Genomic DNA, 14,247 nt, shown 5'->3' with positions numbered 1-14,247 from the left:
CAGTTGATGCACGTTTTCATTAGTGTTGTCAACGAAGCAGTTTTGTACATGTGTCATGCAATGGTATTTACTTATTTCAATTATTTATAAAAATTTAAAATGAAATAAAAATAATTATTGGAGTTGAAACATAACTAAACACTTTTTTTTTTTTTTACAAATACATGCGAATAAAAATGTCTGCTTCCTAGGAATAGATTTTCTCGGAAAGAATTTGGAATCCTGGAAACAAAGGCACCCTTAATATAAATAAATAATGCATGAGTAAATATTACAGACCCTTTACCTCAATTTTACATACCAAGTTAGAACTTAGAAATGAATTCTGAAAAGTAAAACATCCCAAAAAGTGCGATAATATGCTTAAAAATTGGTTCATAAACATGTTTACCAAAAATAAAATGACATTTCATAGGTGCTTTTCGCGTTGTTGTTGACCTAAAATACACTTTTTGTGTGGTTACAATGAAGATGAACTATGAGAAAATTACAGATTTAAGGAAATCAATCATAGTAGTTATTAATATTTTTAGTTAAGAATAACACAAAAAGCACTTACGTTTTGTTCAAAAGAAAATTGCATGTTGAGGGAGGGAGAAGCAGAGAAGTTAAAGATAAGTTTTGGTGATAGCCTCTTCCAGTTCTTGAAAGTCCCATGCATCATCTGCTAAATATTGTCCTGAAGAAGATTTCATTACAGTTACTACCTATCTACACTATACACAGCTACATATATCAAAGCAAATAAATTGTCAACAATTGAATTGAAGGTCAATGGGAAAGGCCACTTACCAATTGAATCTCTTCGGAGAGCAGTTAAATGGGCACAGCTACGTATATCAAAGCAAATAAATTGTCAACAATATATGAGTACAACACAGCTTTGATGTTGCAAGAAATAATAAACTAGTAATAGTCTAATACCTGCCAAGAGCCTTTCCGAAATCTGCACAGAGTGACCGAATATATGTTCCTTTAGAACAAGTCACTCTAAAAATCAAATTTTGCCTGGAAAATATATAACAAGTATATCAGGAGGGCCAGAATGACCAAATCAACTACAAAATCTAGACAAATAATTTCCAACATACATTTTTATAACGACAAATTAAGCTCCCTCTTATGAGAACAGTGAGTGATGCATAGTATACTTATTAAAACACATCATCCATTATAGGTGCAAGGCTGTCAAACTGGTGTCTTTTTTTTTTTTTTTTTTTGAATCAGTGTCAACTGTCAAACTGGTATCTAACAGAAATCAAACTTGGTTTCTTCTTCATTGCAAGAACAGAATTCTAGGTCAAACCTAATGTAAGTATAGACCAGAAAATACAATTGATATCTCCAGGGAAATTCGACAACCTCTGGACTTCACAGGTCCCCTCCTATCATAAAATATTTATCTCCTAATCTTGTGTTTGTATTTTTGGAGTTCAAAGACTAGTAATCATTCCATTGGCCCAGATATTAAAACAAATTCCTACCTTTCCACATTGAGAAGTTTCTACCACTTAGAGCTTTTCTTTTTGGCTTGCAGTTTTATTTTTGGCAATGCCCTTCTGACCAATTAAGTTATTTAGCACATGAGAAGGGAAGAAGGGTTGAAGATTTGGATTTAACTCAAGTTAGAAATTCAGTTTAGAGAGTAAAGTAATTCCATTTGTTGATGTCATGTATGTACATAACAAATCATGAATGTTAAAATATCAACCGTTGATTTTCTCATCAACAGTTGAGATTACTTACTTTACTCTTTAAAATGAATTGCTCATCTTTGAGAAGTCAAATCCTGAAGATTTGTACTCAAATTGAATTTCATGGATGCTCATGATAAGTTCGGTTCTGTTTTATTGATTAAATTATTACTACCAAAGACTTGGTGGTCAATTAAGTGCATTGATGTCGCTCTTTACCAGTGTTGATTTTACTTACATCAAAGGTCAGCCTAAATCTTGATTCAAAGGCAAAAAGGGGAGACAAAATGGAGGCTCCCAGACATTTACCTGTCATCCAAGCTACGCTCTATGTCAAATTGGAAAACTGAAATTCGTCTAGGCGAAAGTTCAATGCTTTCTCCTCTCCTTGCTTTGTCGTACATCTTTTCACCTCCAACCTATCACAAAGCAGTGATAATCGTAAGGGATTGGACAAGGTACAACAAGAAACATTTTTCACACTGGATGAGGTTAACTATGTCTATATGGATCAACCACAAAATTGATTCCATCATAAACCAAGTCTTTATAAATAACAAACAAAAGTCACGTTACAAAATTTCATGATGCTGAAAATATGAAGCAAAATGTTGATTATTGATGCATAAAAGCTTGTCTAAGTTGAAAAACCATTACTGAAACCAACTTCTAAACTTTAAAGAAATTATGAAAATCAAATGGTTGAAGAATGGTAATTGTTCTTACTTTAATAGCAGAAAACATGGGAGGAACTTGCCAAATCTCCCCACAAAAGGACAAGGCACTTTTCTTTATGTCCTCATCTTTGATGTGCTCCCATGGCTCACGCTGAATGACCTACATATTGAGCTGGCCTATGAGTGAAAAAAATTGCATGAAGTTAAAATTTAAAACGGAAATTGCCATATGAATTGTAATTCATAGTTCCGCTTATCACGACTCGCATTACAATGATTTGTATGCATTAATCCAAGCTTGAATTGATATTCTTCATTGTCAATAATACTTGTGTATAAATGATTTAAAATGCACTTATTACACCATTTTCACTCTATTGAAATTGTACAAGGTTCAAAGTTATATGTCTGTTCAAAGTTGTGGTTTAAGACATTATTTTGATCAAACATTTATTTTAATGTGTGACAGTCTCCTTGATGAAAAGATTTTAGAGTGAATCCTTTTTAAATACTATCTCCATTCTTATTAGAACCGGATCAGGTTAAAAACTCTAGAAGATCTACAAGTCATCATTTATCCCTCGCCTAATAGGCATAGCTAAACCTTTTAAACTGAGTGGTTCTTGAGATTTTACAGTTGAGTGATTCTTCGAGGTTTCATCATTGAAGGGTCCTTTAATGGATTAATAACTTATCTTTGACAAAATGGTTCAACTATCCATGGTATGCAATTAAACCTAACTTTGGACAAGGAAATGGCAGGTTGGCTTCCAAAAATCAGAAAGAAAACTGAATGATTAGTGGTTTGATCATATGAATATGACAGGAAAGACTCTGAACACCACTACATAGGGAAAATTCTGTCCCACGTATAGTATTGCATTCTCCCATGAACAATGAGGAATCAATTATTTCGGCTCTCTATTTGGAAGTCTTGCTAGGACAAAGTGTTATTTCAGGTAGAAATTTTAAAACGAATTGATTAGCAATTCAGTCACTGTAACTATTCTTAGTATTGTCTCACTTTTAAAATATATATCCAGTGTTCTTCTAACTTTTTTATTATTCAAAGAAAAATCAATTTAATTAGGACCATGGTGTAATTTCCCTATTAACAAGCTCGTTTGTCTATTGTGTTGTGTTACGTATGTATGACATCCGATAGAAATCCACTAATGATCTATAATGCAGCCTTAAAATTTGAAGCTGTAGGTAAATCAATAGCTAATTCTATAATGTGTTATAAGCTTGCACATTAGAAAAACAGATTAACTCACTGGTGAATCAGCATCCCATGTTGAAGTAGCCTCCCCTAAGCGGAAAACCCCACTATAACCCTTAATCATCCCTTGATATCTGAAGCATAAAAAACTCAATTATTCAGAAAAATTATCCAGATCAAAATATTTTAACTAAAACAAAAATTGTACTATAGTGAAACATGATCCAATACTTAGTACTCAAATGGGAACAAAACTCTATTTAACCTCAATTACCTATCCACCAGTTTTGTTGATTTGCCAACACAAACAATCAATAAACCAGTAGCCATTGGGTCAAGAGTTCCGGCATGACCTACCTGTAAATAGTTAATACTTTAAGTCTACATAAAAAGGGAATTTAAAATACACGTGTACTGTGGAAAATAACCTTTTTCACTTTGACAAGGCGGCGAAGCTTTCCACAAACTGTGAATGAAGTCCAACCTGCCACAAATTCACATTTCAATTTTACTTTTGTGGACACAACCCCCAAAAAAAAAAAAACGTTTTCAAGTATTTCACGACTACCATATTTAAGAGCATATGGTTGCATATTGAAAAATTGAGTAAAACATTGTAGCAATATCCACTAAATAACCAAAGATTTCAATCAAACTCCTACACTATGAGACCAATGAAAATGATGAAGCTATAAAACATGAACCATCACTTAGTACTAATGATAGTTATTTTCTACAACTTCCATATATTAAATGTAACTACTTCAAATCCACAACATAACCATTAGCTCTTATAATTCCCCATAAGTAATACAACTAGCAAGCAAAATGAAGCAAAGTAAGGAATCCTGCCGTCGGGATAACCATGCAGTCATGCAATCGGAATGGCTTGTATTCCAATTTCACAAATAAGTCTAAAACACAAAATCGGAACATAGACAGTCCAAACAGACCACGTCTACAACAATGTTTCCAAATAGCAGCTATTGTTCTATGATACGCTATTTAGTACAAGGTTGTCAAATAGCTGACTATTGCGGTGCTACAACCCTATAGCATGACAGAATTTGAACAAACAACTATTTTAGCGTAAAAATCAATTCTAGAATCAGAAGCTACAATTTCTAGCTTCAAGTCGAATCAATTCTTGAGACAAAATCAATTCTATTCTAAAGAAAAACAAACATGTCAAAATTATACATGTCTAGAGTCAATTCGACCTGCTCTAGAATTGAAACGAAACATACACAACTGACTAACCTTTAGGTTTGTTAATCAAAAGCACTGTCCCATGTTGACTATCCCAAACAGGAGGAAGACCAGTCCTCCTTGAAGAAAAAAATGGCTCTACAATTTCAACATCTTTCTTCAAACCCTTAAAAAACTCTTCGACCTTCTTCTCACCCTTCTTACCCTTTTCCTTTTCCTTTTCTCTTTCTTCTTCCCCTTTCACATTCTCCTCAAAAAACACCAACTTGTTATCACCAACCTCATCTTTATCCTCCACAACACCACCAACACCACCAAAAACACCAACTTTTTTGTTCCTAACATTTGCATTTGAATTTTTGGAATTTGAAAAATTGGAAACCGGATTAGATTGACCTGGTTTAAGAAAAGCTTTATCCAAACACTGATGAGGAAAAAACTTTTTCTCCAATTGATAAACCATTTTATAATGTTTATTTTTCTCCCAAGGATAACTAAAAGCATCATAAAAATACAATTCTTCTTCTCTTCTATGCAAAGTTCTTAACTCAACAACTTCAGGTTTCAATTCAACAAATTGTTCTTCATTTCTCCGATGATCATCGGAATCGGAATCAGAACCATACATTCTCTTCCTCCTTTTGTTATAGTATTTCCTCTTGGCTTTATCAAGTTCAGATGAACCGGGTTCGGTTGTTGTTAGTTTATCGTCGGCCCAGCTTTGGAGAGAGTCGGGTTGGGTTGGTTCGGGTGAAGCGTTGGGTTTTTGGGTTCGACGGTGAGGGTTGGGTTTAGGGAGGTCGGGGCGGTTAATGATAAGTTCGTATTGGAGTGGGTATGGGGTTGTGGAGAGGAATCGGAGTGGTGATTTAGAGATGGACAATGGATGGAAGAATCTAGAAGAAGAAGAGGTTGTTATGAAACGGATATGGTGTGTTAGAAATATTGGTTTCACCATTGTTACAGAATATTGTGTGAGAAGCTTCTTCTCAAACTGTGAACTCACTCCTGTGCGTGTGCGTGTGAACTCACTATAGTTATGGATTTTTGTATTTATTTAATAAATAAAAAAAAAAACATTATTGAATTAAATTAGCTTTCTCTTACTTACATATGCAAAAAATATTTTTAAAAGATTGTATAATTGTTGTATAGTTTTTTTTTTTGAAGTAAAAAGACTTATAGCATTTCATTATTAACTATGTTACCAATACATATGGGTACATCAATAAAGAGGTGGAAACTAGCTAGAGATGTGGCCACCCTTGCTAAGACATGAGCAACCTCATTGGCTTGTCTCCTAATAAACTCGATACGAGAGTTTCTAAAATAAGTGTTATAGACACGTACGCAATCCTTAATAATATCTCCGAGCTCAGACGTGTTAGGATGCTTACTATGGAAACTAGTGACAACATTTCTTGAATCAAGTTCAAAATCAACATTTTCCAGCTGCAAGTCATGGACCCAATTGAGGGCACTGAGTAAGCCAAGAGCTTCTCCTATATCGACATCAGTAATGGGCGATAGCCATTCTGTTTTGGCCAAAACAAATCTTCCTTGATCATCTCGGATGCACATACCTATTCCAACTTTGTTCTGCTGTTTGGAGAATGATGCATCTATATTGCATTTGTACCGACCAGTTGGAGGTTTTGACCAACAAATTGCAGTATTATGTTGTCGTTGCTGGGAGTGCAAGTTCTTGTGATTCTGCGCACCTTTCCAATCTGTAAGCAAGTTGATAGCACGTGCACGTACATGTTGAAACGGTTCAACCTTGTCTCTCCAAACCTTGTCATTTCTTTGTTGCCAAATACTCCATAACAAAACCATGAAAAGTGACACTTGATCTGAATTGAAAACCTGTAACACAGAGAAGATAATGTCTGCAATATTATTATGCTGCAAGTGAGTTGCAAAGTATTCCACCATCCAACACTTTTCCAAATTTCCTTTGCATTGTTACACAAGAGGAATATGTGTAAATTATTTTCCTGTTCATTTTCACAGAGAGCACAAATATCAGGACAGTTAACGCCTTTTTGAATAAGGCGAGCACGAGTCGGAATACAATTTCGACATAATCGCCAAATAAAATTCTTAATTTTTGGCGGAACTTCAGCTCTCCAAATTTTATTCCATTGACCCGGGATTTGCAAACCAGTTGTGTCAATTGCTTCATTGATGCAGTAACGATATGCACTCTTAACAGAGTAGTGTCCATTTTTCTCAAGTCTCCAAATCAATTTATCTTCAACAACCGACTCTAATAAAGGAGTTTGCGAAATTTTTGTTGCACTACTGTTATCAAAAATAGAGCAAATAAGAGGCATATTCCACTTTTTTGCATTTGCCATTAACAAGTCAGATACATTCAAATAACTTAACATTGGATCCAGTTGCAAGGGTCTTGTAAAAACTGAACCATCAGACACCCATCTATTATCCCAAACCGGTATATCATAACCCGTTCCAATACTCCACTTATAGCCACCACGAACAATAAATTTTGCACTCCAAATGCTTCGCCACACGTAACTTGGGTTGTGCCCAATGCTTGATCTAAGGAAGTCGCTTCTAGGAAAATATTTAGCTTTGAATAATCTAGTGATTAAATTACCCGGATTAGCTTGTAACTTCCAGGCCTGCTTACCAAGCATCGCATAATTAAAAGCTTGAATACTTTTAAAACCCAAGCCACCCGCATTTTTGTGCATAGCTAACCGCTCCCAAGAGAGCCAATGGATTCCTTTAGACTGTTCTTTGTTATGACCCCACCAAAATGAATTCATCATCTTTTCAATTTCGTCGCAAAGAGAGGACGGAATCAAAAAAATACTCATGATGTATGAAGGTATAGATTGAAGAACCGATTTAATCATAATTTCTCGTCCTGCTTGAGAGAGACATCTGCTGCTCCAAGAATTTATTTTTTTCCAAATTCGATCTTTAATAAACCTGAAGGTGGCTTTTCTACTTCTCCCAACCATAGAAGGCAATCCGAGGTATTTTCCAGTACCAAGAACCTGCTGCACACCTAGAATATTAGAGAAAGAGTTTTGAATGGTCGGAGAGACATTCCTGCTACAATAAATTTCAGATTTTTGCAGGTTAATTGCTTGGCCTGATGCAGCTTCGTAAGTAGAGAGAATATTCTTCATGATTACAGCTTCACTATCAGATGCTCGAAAGAAAAGGAAACAATCATCTGCAAAAAGAAGATGTGAAATAATGGGGGCATTTCTGCAAATTTTAACCCCGTGGATATCACCTTTGCATTCTGCTTTTCTAATAAGTGCTGACAAACCTTCGGCACAAATAATAAACAGATAGGGGGACAGAGGGTCCCCTTGCCGTAAGCCTCTGCCCGGGATAATAGGCCCAGCTGTGTTGCCATTGAGGATCACTGAGTAATCAACTGTCTCAACACAAAGCATAATCCAAGATATCCAATTGTGAGAGAAACCCATAGTTTTCATAACATCTTTGAGATAATCCCAATCTATCCTGTCATATGCTTTACTAATATCAAGTTTAAGAGCAACATCTCCTTGCTTGCCTCTAGTCTTTGCTTTCATATAATGCACTAATTCAATTGCAGCCATAGCATTATCGAGAATTGATCTTCCAGGAACAAAAGCAGATTGATTATCAGAAATACATTTATTAAGCACACCTTTTAATCTGTTAGCAAGAACCTTAGCTACCACTTTATAGAGAACGTTACACAAAGCAATTGGTCTCCAATCCTTCATAGTGGTTTGAACATCACCTTTAGGAATTAAAGCGATGTTAGTAGAATTCAAGCTAGGAGGAAAAACACCGGAATTAAGCCAAGAACAGCCAGCACTAAAGACTTCTTGACCACAAATATCCCAAAACTGTTGATAAAAACCCGGATTGAAACCGTCCGGACCTGGACACTTGTCGGCTTCCATGGAAAAAATTGCTTCACGAAACTCTTCAAACATGAAAGGCGCTGAAAGTTGGTTGTTGTCCTCAACTGTTATCGAAGGTGTGATAGCATTAAGAACTTCATCACGTGCACTATTTTGCTTCTGAAACAAATTTAAAAAATACTCTCTAGCAATAGCAACCATGCCTTCTTGAGATCGGCACTCAACATTGTTGTTATCGGTCAAGACTTCAATTCGATTCACCTTCTTTCTTGTAGAAGCAGCAGCATGAAAAAATTTGGTGTTTAAATCTCCATCCTTGTACCAGAAAGTTTTGGCTCTTTGTTTCCAAAAACGATCCTCCTGAGAAAGTAAAACATTTAATCTTTTTTTTAAAGCATTGAAGTAATTGATATTGGTCTCATCTACATGACCACGAGTCTGCTCCAGTTTCTTGTGATAGGTGTCAATTTGCTTACGCAAATTATGGAAATGATCCTTGCTCCAGTGTGACAAATCTGCTGCGCAAGCATCGAGCTTATGTGTAATATCATTTGCGTTGTATGTGCACCACCTGTTGCGAACAAAGTTAGCAAATTCTGGATCTTCCATCCAAGCCATCTCAAATTTAAAATGTCTCGGTGCATAAGAAGTGGGCTGAATCAGCTCACAGACAAGCCACAATGGATAATGATCAGATGAGGTAGCTGTCAAGCACTCCAATCTAGCATTAGGAAAATTTTGACTCCAAGAATCATTTGCTAAAGCTCTGTCCAATTTTTCTTCAACCGCACGATTTGTTCCCAAGCTTTTAAACCAAGTGAATTGATAACCATGCATAAACAGATCAAATAAACCAGCATCTCCCACCGCTTCTCTAAAACCATTTATCAACCAATTTGCTCTGTCAGTTCTACCTTTCTTTTCATCTGAAGACAATATATCATTGAAGTCACCAATGACACACCAAGGTAAATTAGATCGTTGAGAAAGTTGTCGGAGTAAATTCCAAGAGTCTCTTCTACGACTACCTTCCGGATAACCATAAAAACCTGTTAATCTCCAATTCCCCTTACCTGAATCAGCCACCTCAATATCAACATGATTGGAAGAATAATTGGTGATATTACAATTTATATGATTATTCCAAAAAACAGCCACTCCCCCTCCTCTTCCTTCACGATCAACAGCAAGACAAGAATCAAAACTCAACTCATAACGCAAATCAGTTGTTTTATTTGAGTTGACCAAAGTCTCATACAATATCATTACATCCGGTTTATATCTACGAATGAGGTATTTCAAATGAAGAACTGCGCTCGGGTTACCCAATCCCCGGCAATTCCAACTAATGACACTCATTTAGCCTTATTTTTAGTATCTGTCATATAAAAATTGAACCAGGTTTCCTCATCTTCATCCAAAATCAGACACCATAATTGACACAACACATGTTATAATAAGACCATACCATAACTATCAATACCAGAGGGAAATTAATCATACACATCAGCCATGCTTAGAGAGAAAAGCACATAATAGTGTAGATGGAAACAATCAAAGGCTCAGGCATAAACAGTGAAATTCGATCAATGCAGCAAGGATGAATAATCAATCTCAACTCTAAGCATTGAGGAGAGTCATAACAACCAGTAACACAAGCAATCAGATTAGGCCTAACCTAAACGATTGAAAATCAAAGCAATCAGATTAGGCCTAACCTAAACGATTGAAAATCAAAGCACCCACAAGGGAGAGAAGCATATACCCTAGGGGAGAACACGATGACACCAGCGGAAATAGGGAACTATTCCACAACGACGGCAGCGGCGGGGTGAATAAAGTAATCGGCGACAGGAAATGAACTAGATAACCGACGGCAGTGTGAGAAGAAAACTGAAACAGACGGTGGGGGTTACAGATTGCAGCGGCGGCGACGGTTCATCTTTTGTTGTTTTGTACGGGATGCATCTGTTCAGCCTGGTTCAATCAATCAATAGGGAAGGGTTTGCAAATTCGTTTGTCCAGCAAATTCGTTTAGTTGTTATGTCCAATAATTGTTGTATAGTATTTTTGTAAAAAAATCTACAATTAAAATCTAAAAGGAGTGTATGAGATTTGCTAACATGTCAACACACTGATTAACCTCGCGATACACATGACAGTCTGAAGTGATTCTTCAAAGTGGTGGAGAAGAGAGATCACCTCTTGTTGAAAACGTTGCAGGAAGAAATTTTGAGATGAGCCTAAATTGACTATATTAACCACGATTAAAGAAGATTTATCAATTATCGTATTTCGAACCAATATTTGGAGTTGTGATATTCCAGTCGAGGCAACGATACAATCCAAGACCAAATAATTTACTTCAATCCAAGATATTCCTATGTTGTGGTGGGCTAAATCGAAGAATGAGTGGGTCGTAAGTCCAATGTTAGTTTCGGTTCTCACAGGAAGACGAAAAAAATATCATGAGTATTGGTTGCGGTTATTGAGGCAGTCACAAAAAATTTATCGGTGTTTTTATAGTTGGCCAAGACTCGTATACCTATTATTAAGTGAGAGGCAATTGTGTTGTTCAATATTATCAATTGGGTTAGCAAGTTGGGTTAGGATAATTTAAATTTGAATTGATTAGTATTTTGGTCCTTTAAAGAAATTTTTTGTTTTACATTAGTCCTTTAATGATTAAACGTTCATCTTTGGTCCTTAAAGATATCTCTATTTATCATATTGGTCCCTTCTAGTAATTTTTTTGCATAAAATATTAACTTTGATTTCATATTGATCTTTTATCTAGACTAGATTAATAGACTTTATATAAGTCTCTTAATTATCTAGTCTAATATGATTCATATTGATCCCAGTTTAATGGGTTCGATATTGATCAATTATCTAGTTTAATTTAATATAAAACTAAAGTTAAAGTTTTCTAAAAAATATCAACAGAAAGAACAAATATGACAAACAGAGATATTTTTAAGAGATTAAATTGAAACTTTTAATCATTAAGGAACCAATGTGAAATCAAAAAATTATTTAAGAAATCAAAATACTAATTAAACCTTTAAATTTTGAGAGAGATTCGCCGTGTGTCGGAGCTTAATATTTTATTTTATCATAGTTATTTTCACATTTTAATTTTGATATTAAGTTTATTAATCATCAAATAAATACGGTTTATCAATTCCTCTATCTATGGTTTTATTCCTCTTTGTAAATTTAATTTGTTAAAAAGAAAATTATTTGACACATAAAAATTCATATCAACTTTTAATATTACACTATAAAAATTCTTACAACATAACTACACGAGGAACTAAAATTCAAATTATTATTTCTTTTTTTGGTGAAAACAAAAATTCAAATTCTAGTGTCTCAAAACGAATTACATCTCATAGAAGAAGATACCTATTAAAAATCCTTCAACATTAGAAGTAGAAAAAGGAAAGAGAGCATTGAAAAGTGAAAACCCCGCGCTCGCGCTTATTCCAATTTTTGAAAACCAAAAACACAAAATAATGGAATCTGAAGACGATGACTGGGAACTCTGCTACGACGACGGCTTCGTCTACAAACGCAAACGCCGTCGGCTCAACCCACCGGAGCCAGTCAACTCGTCTGAACCGGATTCCGAGATATTAAGGAAAGAACGGAAGAAACATACCCTATTGAAGCTCAAATCCAAGTACGAAAAGGAAATTCTTCAGTGGGAAAATTTGTCGAACACCTTGCGTTCATTGCAAATTTCTTCTTCACCTCAGCTTCAACAACAACAGCAACAGCAACATCAAACCCTATCTCTTCCTTCTACTTCTTCATCTACTCAATCCAATCTCCTCGACGACCTTCTCTCCCAGGTAACTTCACCATTCTCTTTCTTCCCAATTTCCATAAAAAATTAAACTGGGGCAATTACTTACTGGGTCTGAGATTTGCGTTTTCTAGCTACCCTTTATCAATTCGGATCTCTATTTTGCATAACATTCAAGAAATTTTAAAAATTTAGGATAATTATGAATTGGGTCTGAAATTTGCATGCTTAGAGATGCTAAATAATTACCAAAAAAATTCCATTTTTTGTGTGTGTCAATTGGATTTTGGAATTTTAAGTGATTTATGTGGATAGTAACATGTATGCTGAAACTTAATTTACAATAAATTTCTTCAATTTTGTTGCTTTTAGTTTCAGATGTAAACCTAGGTTTTGTAAATTACTGCTTAGGAAAACATTGTTAGTCTTCTAAATTTCAAATTAGTAGTACATTAGGACTTAGGAGTGTTTGAAATTGGAAGAACTTAGAAGTTATGATTTAAGTTATTTCTGTTAGCTTAGTTTATGAAAAATATCAATATGAACTTAGTTATTATGTGTGAACTGTAAAAACAAGTTATGAAAACATCTGTCATATCTTACGGATTTGGATTAGACGCAGTGGCTGCGTCACACAGTACTGAACCATGGCCATCAGATTTGAATCGATGGCCGAGATTGGTTAACTGGATTGCAAATCAATGGCCGAGATCGCTTACAGCATAAAACTGTGCTGCGGTTATTGCAGCAGATCAAGATCCATATCTTACCATGTAAATACTTGTGCTGATACTTTAAGAAATGACGGATAGCATATGTTTGATTGTCTGTGTCACACTGTTGCATTGGTGTGTATAATGATTAAACTCAATCAATATATATACAATAAATACTTGCTGTATTTTGTAGCCATTATTTCTGGCATTGGAAAATCCTTTGCAGAATTATACACTTGTTAATCTAATTGAACTGAATTGCAAATGTAGTGACTATTGTTGATGAGTTTGTGTCACTCTTAATTTAGTGCTCCAAAACTTGCAGGTGGAAGCTCAGGAAGCAATCATTCATGATATTTCCAATTTATGCGATGTAGCAGAAGCAATGTGCTTTAAACAAGAACAACTATTTAAACAATCTTTGTTTGATCTACCAATCTGGTCTACACCTCATGAGCTCATGCAAGCGTTATGCTATGATGATTGAAACAAGTTCTTACTGTATACCATTTTCTTGGTAATTATGTCAAAGTTCAAAGGTGGGTCTACATCCTTTAACAACCAATTACATCATTAATTGTAACTCTTAAAATGCAATGATGTTAAATAGATTAGACCATTCGCAGATTGGTAAATATTTTTAGATTATTGATTGATTGTATTTAAAAGCATCCAACTGGAGACATGCAATTAGAATTAGCTTATGATGAATGTAAAGAGTGAGAAGGTAGTTCTTTAGTTTTGTATTGTATGTGTGAAATTCATCAATTTACTACTCTTACTATTGTGAGGTTTCTGACTGCTTTTCTTTTTGTATTTGCTGCTCTTACCACATGGTGAGGTGACTATTTCACAAGATGCTTGAGGATTTGATATTATGAATTCATTTTAGGACACCCTTAACTATAGGAATTAGAATTTTTTGCGACCATGTTCACACAAAGTATAACTAAGCTAACTAAAATACAAAGGTAAATATACTTTTACTGGTGTTGTTTATAAATAAATGGACATCA

The 14,247-nt window shown here is 35.0% G+C and overlaps 2 protein-coding genes across 2 annotated transcripts; one reads left to right on the top strand and one right to left on the bottom strand.

The window, feature by feature from the left end:
• Nucleotides 1-220: 220 nt before the first annotated feature.
• Nucleotides 221-5,877, bottom strand: LOC123906666. Its single transcript, XM_045956626.1, has 9 exons — nt 4,854-5,877; nt 4,022-4,077; nt 3,868-3,950; nt 3,649-3,727; nt 2,421-2,531; nt 2,004-2,113; nt 925-1,008; nt 793-830; nt 221-679 (listed from the first exon to the last, which is right to left on the bottom strand). Exons 1-9 carry the CDS (start codon nt 5,758-5,760, stop codon nt 609-611), a joined length of 1,539 nt encoding a protein of 512 aa, XP_045812582.1. The 5' UTR covers nt 5,761-5,877; the 3' UTR covers nt 221-608.
• A 6,173-nt stretch (nt 5,878-12,050) lies between these two features.
• LOC123906665 lies at nt 12,051-14,021 on the top strand. The gene is made up of 2 exons (XM_045956625.1): nt 12,051-12,561; nt 13,557-14,021. Exons 1-2 carry the CDS (start codon nt 12,223-12,225, stop codon nt 13,716-13,718), a joined length of 501 nt encoding a protein of 166 aa, XP_045812581.1. The 5' UTR covers nt 12,051-12,222; the 3' UTR covers nt 13,719-14,021.
• The last annotated feature ends 226 nt before the right edge of the window (nt 14,022-14,247 follow it).

This window comes from Trifolium pratense, linkage group LG2, assembly GCF_020283565.1.
Source record: "Trifolium pratense cultivar HEN17-A07 linkage group LG2, ARS_RC_1.1, whole genome shotgun sequence".
Taxonomy (NCBI): Eukaryota; Viridiplantae; Streptophyta; class Magnoliopsida; order Fabales; family Fabaceae; genus Trifolium; species Trifolium pratense.
This window is presented reverse-complemented; position numbering and strand designations above follow the sequence as displayed.

What these genes read in the sequence shown, in the direction of transcription:
- LOC123906666 (XM_045956626.1), bottom strand. Translation starts at nt 5,760, where the DNA reads ATGGTGAAACCAATATTTCTAACACACCATATCCGTTTCATAACAACC. An exon ending in TTCGGAAAGGCTCTTGGCAG is followed by an intron (nt 831 to 924) that starts GTATTAGACTAT and finishes TGATATACGTAG; the next exon opens with CTGTGCCCATTTAACTGCTC. An exon ending in TCTCCGAAGAGATTCAATTG is followed by an intron (nt 680 to 792) that starts GTAAGTGGCCTT and finishes AATCTTCTTCAG; the next exon opens with GACAATATTTAGCAGATGAT.
- LOC123906665 (XM_045956625.1), top strand. Translation starts at nt 12,223, where the DNA reads ATGGAATCTGAAGACGATGACTGGGAACTCTGCTACGACGACGGCTTC. An exon ending in TCGACGACCTTCTCTCCCAG is followed by an intron (nt 12,562 to 13,556) that starts GTAACTTCACCA and finishes CAAAACTTGCAG; the next exon opens with GTGGAAGCTCAGGAAGCAAT.